This window comes from Poecilia reticulata, linkage group LG14, assembly GCF_000633615.1.
Source record: "Poecilia reticulata strain Guanapo linkage group LG14, Guppy_female_1.0+MT, whole genome shotgun sequence".
Lineage (NCBI taxonomy): Eukaryota > Metazoa > Chordata > Actinopteri > Cyprinodontiformes > Poeciliidae > Poecilia > Poecilia reticulata.
Window position 1 is genome coordinate 6,303,330 of NC_024344.1, and position 9,961 is coordinate 6,313,290.

Below are 9,961 nucleotides of genomic sequence, written 5' to 3' on the forward strand. Positions count from 1 at the left end.
ATATATATAAAAAATCTGCATCGCTTTGATTTTATTTTTAAATGAAGTTGTACTAGAAGCTGAAAGTAACAGCAAAAACAATGCAGCTAAATTTAGGTGGATTCCTTTAATGCAGTAAAAGTCTGTCAGAAATTTATAAAAGAAAAATACAAGCTATCTTCAATAAGTTACAAACACAAACACAGATTTTAGTCTGCAAAATGTACAAAGGTACATGCAAATATGGTAACTTTCCAGGAGTATACTTAGATTATGACTCAGTAAAAAATAAAAAAATAAAAACTGAATATAAACACATCATCGCCTTTGTAAATATTAACAGAGAGATAAGGGACTGAAGCCAAATTTTAAATAAAGAAATAGATGAACACGTACAGGAAAGCTGCAACATAAATATCCGTTTTGTCTCACAGGCTAAAGAGCTGTGAGTCTGTGAATACAAACATTCATCTAGAACTTCAAATATTCAGAAAAAAACATAACAAAACAGAGTACTGTGTCAGCTGAAAGAACCAGGCAAAAGAATTGTAAATTTTGTGACCTATTTTGAAGAAACAAAACTCAATCCACAGCAGGAGACTGGCACAGCAAGGCGAGAAAAACCCAACACATTTTCAACACTGTTTGCTTGTCTCTTGCTCAAACTAAACCTTAAAACAATCAAGCTCACTACTTGTATAACGGCTTTGCTACTGTATCTAATAACCATAAAATTCTAATTCCAAGATATTTAAAGTTAACACATTTAAAGAGAGTGATCATGCAAAGTGGAAACATTTTTGCACCAGCAACTTCACTAATCCAGCAGGAAATAAGTTCCAATCAGAAACAATTTACTTCAGACGCATCCTGAGATGGAAAATAGTTTTGGTCCTCTTACAAATCCTACCTCATCATACATTCAGCTAAGTCATATTGATATAGAACGACAGAAGAAAACATCCAAGGTGTCTTTAAGCTCTTTGCGGGTTACATTCCTGATGATTGTGTTCACTGAGACAGTAGCTTGTATTCCCTGGAGATGCAAACAGCTTCTTTCCACTCAGAAGAGGAAGATTTGCTGAATGGAGGAGGAGAATGCACAACAAAATGCAATATTTGCACTTTTTGTATGTGTTTTTTTTTTTCTCTGTAAGGGTTGCCAATGAGTTAGTGAGTCAGTAAAAAAAGTCATTTCTAAGCTTAAACTTATTTTTTTCTGAGGTTTGTCAGTAATAAAAACAAAACATCATTAAACATCAACAAAGAAGATAAAAAAAGGCAAATCATCCTTTCATTGATCATAAATAGCTAAAAATATACAACTGAAATACAACAATTTAATACGAGCACTGATTTAGATGAGATCCATGTGTAATTTTAAATTAATTTCATGAAATACTTAAAAAGAATACTTGAATAAAGAAAGATTTGATTTAAAAGCTTATAAATAAAATAGTCTTCAGCTTAAAATCCGTGTTTTCTTTGGAGTTGGAATCATGTTTAGGAAAAAGCTGTAGAAAATCTTTAAATGCCCATGGATTTCAGCACATTAAAATTATCACTAAGTTCAGTTCAGGTTTTTTGTTTGTTTGTTTATTTAATACATTTTGTGTTATTTAATATTTAAAGTTTTGTGATTGTGTGGTTCCTGTCAAAAGTTTAGATATATTCATCATTGGCATAAATGTCACATACGTTTTTGGCTTTTATTCATGTATTTCCATCCTTCTTTTCCCAGGATGGGATAGTTATGCAACATATACCAGTCTAACTATTCTGTAAAAACAACCGCTGGGTGCAGAAATTAAAACTTCCTGTAGAGTTGTGTAGTGTAGTCTGCACTGTAAAAATGATATATGCATCTTCACAGTGCATACATGCTTATTTGCATTTGGCAAAATGTTCCTCAACAACTTACAAAGAAGAAAAAAAAACATTTTATTGCCATCAGTAAAGAGATGGATATTCAAATAATAAATTTGACCATTTAGTTTATTAAAATTAGTGCAGTTTGTTAAATTGGTTGGCTTCCTCTTATAAATCTGACTCTGAATCATAGTTTATAAATTATCAAAAATCTCATTGAAGCTACTTGAGAAGCTTACTATTACTTTTCTTTATCTGTCGCAAAACCATGTGTAACATCTGCTTATGACGATTTTCCTGTGAGAACACACATTTTGCCAAAGTTAAAGCCATCTAACCCAAACAGCCATTTTCAAATGAAAGAAATCTGGTCAGAATCTCTTGGAACAACAGAAGAACCATCAAGATTCAAGAAGATTGCAAATTGCAAGATGCTGGAACATTAGTGTCACAGTCCACAGCAGCAACTCGATGCATTATTGCTATTAATTGGGGGATGTAAGCAAAATCTAATGTAAATATCCTGCATATAATTTTGATCCAGTCTACATGAAAAAAAAAATAAATACATAAAAATAACAAATTGAAACTTGGCCATCCATTTCTAGTTTTACAAAATTGCATGTTATCTTATTTAAAACAATATGACAGCTACTGTAAAGAAATAGTTCAAATTAATGATTCAAATTCCCAATTATGTGACGCTCGTGTAGATTACTAGTGATTATAAATGTTTGACCGGAACTATTTTAAAGAATCTTTTTTCCCATACAAGTCTAAGTGGTAATCTTTTCTCCATCTCAGCCCCAACTGACATTTGAAGCGTATTCAGTCCCATCTGAAAACTTTACAAAAACCAACTGATTATCCACAATATCCACATGTAGAAAGGCATTGAAAAGTTTGGTCCTGGCAAAAATGGCTGGAGTTAAAAATACTCCGGACCAAAGATAAACACAGAGAGGAGAGAGGAGGTCTAAAGAGAGGAGGAGCTCTGGTAGTGTCTCAGCAGCAGCTGGTCACATTCGGCCTCAGAAGCCGGGGACAGCGAGGGAGGCGAGCTCTCGTCGGAGCTCAGGGAGAAATCCCTGAATGGGGACGGAGGCGTCAGAGCCATCAGCTCCTCCGGATTCTTTGCCCGTCTGCCGCCCGTGCAAGTCCCAGCCAGTTGCTCGTAAATCTTAGGTCGATTGTCGCAGCAGTTGGAGACGGCAGTCACTTCGGCGTATGTGGTGACGGTAGAAGGCGTCTGTCTGTTGAAGTACTGGGACGGACACGGGGAGGTGTCTGAGGCAACGGGCGGAGCCGTGGTGGAAGGCGGGAGGACGGGTCCTCCTGGCAGCATCATGGTGTTCAGCTCGCTGATGTTGGCGGTGAAGCGATTGACAACGCAGCTGATCTGGTCCATGATGGTGGTACCCTGAGTTTGGCCGATTTCACCCACGCTAATGATGCTGATGTCCCCACCGTCTACAATCGCAGCAATCTGGCCGTTGTCCCCACCTCTCCGCCTGACCCCAGAAGAGAAATCAGGTGCATAGGATGGTAAAACCTGCACCTCCTCACTTCTGTCTTCTGATGGGTGACCTCTTGCTTTAGCTGCATGTGGACTGATGGTGGGCAGAGGTGACTGAGAAGGTGAGCAGGTAAAAGATTGAGACAGCTGTGGCCCTTCGTACTGCTCTGTTGCACTGTTTTCCCCAGTTGTGTCTCCTTCTTTAGAAAATGGCTTGATGATGGCAGTCTGATTCACCTCGACCGGGTCTTTTTTCTTAACATGGAACGACATCCTCTTCCACAAATTTGGTCTGGAGCTTCGTTCAGTCTGTCCCCAAGATTTTCCATTGGAACTGCAAAAGAGACAGTTACATTTTAATCCTGCTAGAGCATTTTGACAACAACTCACATATACAGTGCAGTAAAAAAATATTCCTCCTAAACACTTTTGGTGTTTTCATTGTTTTTATAGTCACATTTAATGTTTAACTTAAAGAACCTGACCAGAACCTGCTGTGTCTATTGTATTGCCACTGGAAAACTCCAAACATGTCTTCTTATGGCTTTTTTAAGAATTGCTGTCTTTTTGCAACACTCCCATGGAAGCTACATTTGTGGAAATCCAAAGTTGTTTTATTTCTGAGTATTATATTAAAATGGGCTGAATGAACTTTTCTGGTTTTTATTTGTAAAATAAATTGAAAAGCATGTATCTTCTTAGCTTCAGAGTTGTGTGCTGGTTTGAACTGGTGTAAGTCACCAATTAAAACACATTGAGGTTTGTAGTTACAGTGTGACAAAATGTGAGAAAGTTCAACATGAAGACTTTTGCAAGACACTGTAAATAAATATATAACTTTCCTCCAAGTCATTTTATATAACCTTGTCTCTATCTGTTTCTTAATCACCTTATCCATTTGATTTCTCTTCTGTCTTCTGCTGTGTGTGTAATATTAAATCTCCTGGCATGTTCTTTTATGTTCCTTAGAAAGAGAAATCCTCTAAGGATCCCGTTTTCCTCTGGGAGAACGTAACCCAAATGAGGTAGGCTGTTCTCAGCTTAGGGAGCTGTTTTTCTTAGCTTCAAATGCAGCCTGTTGTAATTTGAGGTCTTCAGTGTGGAAAATTAAAAATTTAACAGCTTTGTAAATGTTCATAAATAAATCTTCATACGATGTGCCACTGTGTAAAAATCCAAGGCCAGCTAAACTTTTAGGTTAGAAAAAATCAATTAGAGTTTGTAAATAAGACTGACAGGTGTTTAAATGTTAAGGTCTGTTTCTTTTTGATGCTGGCAGTCTGTCCGCTCTCCTTTGTCTCTTCCCACCTGACTTTCACACATTTTGCAGCTTGGAACATTGCATCAAGTCTCTGCTGAAGTGGTGGGACTGAGAACAGGACTGTTCACAGATTCATTGTCCATGACAAGTAGATATGATGGCTTTTTTCTTCACAAGAGCATTCTCTGAAATTTTAGCATCGAGAGAGAGAATTCTGTGACCAACCAGGACTTTGGGAGGATATGACCAAAATCTATAATTCCTACAACAATGAGGGACTCAAAATGTTTTTTGTTTTTTTTTACCAAAATAAATGTGTGCACAGCAGAATTTGAAGATGTGAAGTAAATCAATGTAACATCTGCTACTATTGAAAGTTGATAGACAAAACGTGTATTATTAGGTCGAGAGTAATATCTGCCTCAGATGCAATGCATTCGATGCTTTTCCTCAAATGGCAAAATCATTCATTTCTAAGGCAGACACCAAAAACAGAAACCTTTGAACAGCCAAAACACCACACTTGTTGATCATGTCTATGTTGTATCTACAGTCCATCTTCAACAGCATATTCTGGTCTTTAGCTACCTTATGTTATCCTGTGTTGATCCACCACGTCGAAACAGGTTGGCCATGCTGCTGGATGGCTTGCCAGTCTTGGCAGCTTTCTTGGCATCGCCCACGTGCATGCGCACAACGGTGGAAGTGGTGAACGCGCTGCGCACATTCTTCTCAGGCTTGGCAAGCATGATGTACACCTGACAGTATAAAAACAGCAACATGTAACAATAAGCGTAGAAAGGTAAATGTAGAAGCGTAGCTCTCAAAGCAGAAAATATGGTTTTTTGTGCTTGTTTCTTACTTTAGGGACAAACATGCAGCAGAGAGCCACCGTGGCACTGAGACTCACGCTAAAGCACATAGTTATGATCTTGTAATTAGAGCCGAAGTAAATGGGCACAAAGGCCAGCCAGATAATACAGGTGGTGTACATGGTAAAGGCAATGTACTTGGCCTCGTTGAAATTTGCTGGCACGTTGCGAGTCTGCAGGAGCAAAAGACAAATAGAAATTTAGAGCAATCCAAGTTACAATACCTAATTTTTCACATGTTGTCACTTTAAAACCACAAACTTTAATGAAGTTTTTTTGTAATGCATGATTTGGAAGTAAAAGGACAAATGGCCTTCTAGACTCCTTTTGAATGAAACTCCAAAGTGTGATACCCATTATATGAAATAAAATGAATTTTGAATTAATCTGGAAAGAAGCAGGTGCAATATGGTCATGAGTAAAGTCACACGCACCAAAAGACCTGCAGCTGCATTTACAAGGAAAGAACACAAATGTACAATGCAATTGTTAAATTTTTATGAAACCCATCCAAACTACTCCTTACACTGAACAGTTTTGGAGTACTTTGTATCAATCTATGATGTAAAGTTCTCATACCATTAACTGAGGTAACAATATTAAAAAGTTCGAAAAAAAAAAAGAAGGAAAGCAAAAATTCTTATGCAAGGTACGTTTGGATAAAAACATAAATAAGGAAATGAAAACAGTCACCAAGATGCATTGGAACATCAGTGAGAAACAAACTGATGTATTCCTGAAGTACCTTGAAGGCATAAAAGGTGCAGCTGAGTATAAGCAGGCCATTGTAGCCCAGTGGTGCCACCACTCCCAAAGTGGTCAAATTGCAGATCAAATGCACCTCGCGGATACTGGGGTAATCATAGATCACCTAAGAGAACAAAGCAAAAATGTTTCTCTGTTTATTTGAATAAAGCTCCATTAATATCATCCAGTATTTTGGAATCACAGATATACATACGTACCTCTGGTGGCTCTATGATAAGAAGCGCCACAATAATCCCCAGCTGCAGCAGTATGAGTAGGAAGGCGATGACCAATTGTGCGCAGGCGGACATAAAACGCGGTTTCTTGGTGCAGATCTTCTTCTTGCTCCCTGCCAGGATGCGTGCTATGCGGTTGGTCTGAATTAAAAATAGATCAAAATGAATTTGGGTGTTTCAGTTAGACTGAACGAAGATAACACTTCTCCCGGTGATTTGTGTGAATAATCATTTTCCTTGACCTGGAATATCAGCCTCAGCCCACGCTAAGATTTTTAATTTTTGTCTCACTTATACCTGGCAGTGCGCCAGCCTCTGAAGCTCAGCTATGTTGTGTTTGCTGCTAAAAACCATACATACATACGAACAAACAAAATATCACATTGTGGATGCATGCTCTACAGTTAATTTTTTTAAATGCAAATAGGAAAACCTTTTGATGCAAGTCTCTTGTGTAAAATATGGATATAAAAAAATAAACAGAATCCTATTTATCGTTCAAATACAGTACTTCAATTCAAATCAGCTTGATAAAAAAAGTGTCAAACTGTTGTGCATTTTATGGTGTTATGTAAAAATGTGACATCAGATTATGCAAATGAACAACAAGTAACAAAGCTCTATCTCAGTGTTTCATAGGAAGTGACAGGAATGAATGACTAACTTCATTTTGTAAATGAGAGTACCTTGGTAACTAAGGCTGAGTAGCTCATGGCAGGGGACAGGCCGATCCCCAGCCGCTGTAGGTAGCAGTAGACAATGTGTGGCTTGGCAATTAGGCTAAAGGTGCACAGGTAACCCAGACATATTCCGACAAGAATGATGTAGCAAAGCTCCCGACTAGATGACTTCACCACAGGAGTGTCCCAAAATCTATATAAAAAAACAAAAAACAAAATAAAAACATCATAGGTTCACTGAACAAAGACAAACTTCAATGTATTTTATGTGACAGACCAGCATAAAAGTGATGATAACTGTGAAATGAAAGGAAAATGATGCATGCTTTTCAAAGTTATTTTTTTGTGCAATTAATCTACAAAGTGTGGCATGCAGTTCTTCATCCCTCTTGGATCAAGGCTTTGTGGAAAAGCAGATTTCACCACAGTTACATCTGATAGTCTTTTAGGGTTTGTCTCCACCAGCTGTACACATCTAGTGACTGATATTTTTTCAGATATGTCTTTGCAAAATAGAGTTATAGAGCTCAATCAAACATAGATGGAAAGCATTTCAAAACGTAATTTTTAAGTCGTGCAACTCATTTGGATTTAGATCTGTACTTTGATTGGGCCACTCTAGCATAAATATATATTTATATCTAAATAATTGTACTATTACCACCATAAAATAAATACCTAATATGTATGTGCATACAAATACTAAACAAGATCTATACTGAACTGAAATTACACCAAGTTACACCACCGAGTTGTCCTCATTTTGACCATGCGATTTTGAATAAGAATATTCATTACATGTAAGAAATGTATCCATTTAAAAATGTATCCATTTAAAAATGTATCCATTTAATTACTTGATGAAGACAGAAGTAACAAAAAGTGTAGCCATGAGTCCCAGACAGGCAAAGACTACAGCTGCGATTGGCTCTGGATCCCCCCATCGCACATACTGGACTGGAATTGGTGCACAACCTGAAGAGAAGGATTGGAACATATATGACATATGTGAAATTATACAAACTATACAACAATAAACATATCATTATTTGTTTGAATGTGAAGTGATAACAAAGAGCTAGGCTAAAAAATAGTGATCCGACAGTGTAAACTCTAGATAAGTAAAGAGCAAAGCCATTGAACTGTCTTTGGGTATGTAGCATTTGGCTGATTTATACAGCGATAAGTCATTCTGTGCTACTCACCATGTGCTTTGCATATAGCTGTCTAAGGGAGTGTTTGAGAACAGGATAGAAAAAATCTGAAGTGGAATTTTTAAGGATAATCAACCCTCTGTAAACCAGACATGATAGTTCCTCTTATGTCCTGTTTGAATATCTTGTGTGAGAGATGAAATGTTTACCAGTAAGGTCGTCTGTAGGCCAGGAGCCCAGGATACAGGCTCGACAAGTGTACTCATCAAAGACGAACTCGTTCTCTTTGCAGGGAGTACAAGTCCAACAGCAGCTGACTTCTCCTTTACGGATCACCTGGAAACACATTCACACAGAGACACACAGCTGAAAGGAAGGTGGAAAGGTCTCAAAGCTCCAATGGCACTGTTCTGTAGCTAATCTTACACTCTGACTTCTCTGAAGGACGAGTAAATTAAAATGTGTTCGTCATGGGAAACAAAGAAGACAAAAGCATGTACAATGTCATGGAGTTATATTCCATGTCATTTTTCAAGGCACTGTTCATTAATGGCAGCTAAAAAGCTTAATATTTTCTCCTCTGGCAAGCATGCTAAAATGCACACTGTCAGAGTGACAATAATAAATTCTTGGCTCAAAAAAGGAATGGGTGCAGTAACTGAAAAATAGATGTGTGAAAGACTGTATGAGATTCCTGTTTTTACATATATAAGTCATCAGTCCAGTCATCAGCAACACAAAGTTGTTGAAGAAAGAAAATGAGGCCCGGTTGTTTGGATTTGACAGAAAAAAAGGAATTTGGTTTGGGGGTAAGAAGTTCAGACCAGGTTAGGATCTTTTAGATGTTCGTTTTTTAATTTCAATTAGGGTGCATGAGGTACTAGCAACTGATTAATGTTGGAAAACTGTGTGATGACACAGAGGAGGAAAATGGATCCCCTCAGCACAAATAGGATGAAGCTAAATAAAGCTAGACTGGAGTTGATTAAATCCTGAGCAATGGCATGAGCTGCATCTCTAGTAAGATATTTTATTATCGTCATGATTAGCAGTGAACATCTGGGATTAATTTAAATCTGGTGTGTGGGTTGTACTTCACAGGTTCCCTCACAACAAGGGCTGTTATCTACAGTGGATATTATGCAGAGGTGGAGTTAATATCCTACTGGGAACTGCTACTTCAAACTCCTTTTGCTCAACACACGACTTGAAACATATGAGCCTTTGTAACACTCGGGTCCCATGTGTGAAGAAGCAGAGGCGGAATAGCCGATGCCATTGTTTTTAGAGGTATACTTTATAAAGCCTGGTGACAAAATTCAACTTAGTAATGTGCAAACCATGAAATTAATTCATTTTACAGCAAAGACTTGCATATACGTTGTTAAGTATGTAAATTAGATAAAATACAGATAAGTAAGGACTGTACAAAAATGGTACAAATCATTGGGACACAAACTTTCTAAATTAAAGACAGTGCTGCACAGTGTTGGATAGCATTGGATGCAATATCTGTATCAACCCCAAAACTGATGCTATTCAGGCTGAGGCCACAGATCCATCCATCCATCCATCCATCCATCCATCCATCCATCCATCCATCCATCCATCCATCCATCCATCCATCCATCCATCCATCCATCCATC

The 9,961-nt window shown here is 37.7% G+C and overlaps 1 protein-coding gene across 1 annotated transcript in view; it reads right to left on the reverse strand.

Annotated features, from left to right (window-relative positions):
• Positions 1–87: 87 nt before the first annotated feature.
• Positions 88–9,961, reverse strand: part of grm5a (glutamate receptor, metabotropic 5a) — a 22,514-nt gene continuing 12,640 nt past the window's right edge. Inside the window, exons 11-18 of the mRNA XM_008427216.2 lie at positions 8,524–8,650; positions 8,018–8,135; positions 7,167–7,353; positions 6,463–6,621; positions 6,243–6,368; positions 5,488–5,670; positions 5,214–5,383; positions 88–3,698 (exon numbers count right to left, since the gene is read on the reverse strand). Of these exons, the coding sequence (XP_008425438.1) occupies positions 2,825–3,698; positions 5,214–5,383; positions 5,488–5,670; positions 6,243–6,368; positions 6,463–6,621; positions 7,167–7,353; positions 8,018–8,135; positions 8,524–8,650 (1,944 nt within the window). The 3' untranslated portion in view covers positions 88–2,824. The remainder of the gene's footprint in view (positions 3,699–5,213; positions 5,384–5,487; positions 5,671–6,242; positions 6,369–6,462; positions 6,622–7,166; positions 7,354–8,017; positions 8,136–8,523; positions 8,651–9,961) is intronic.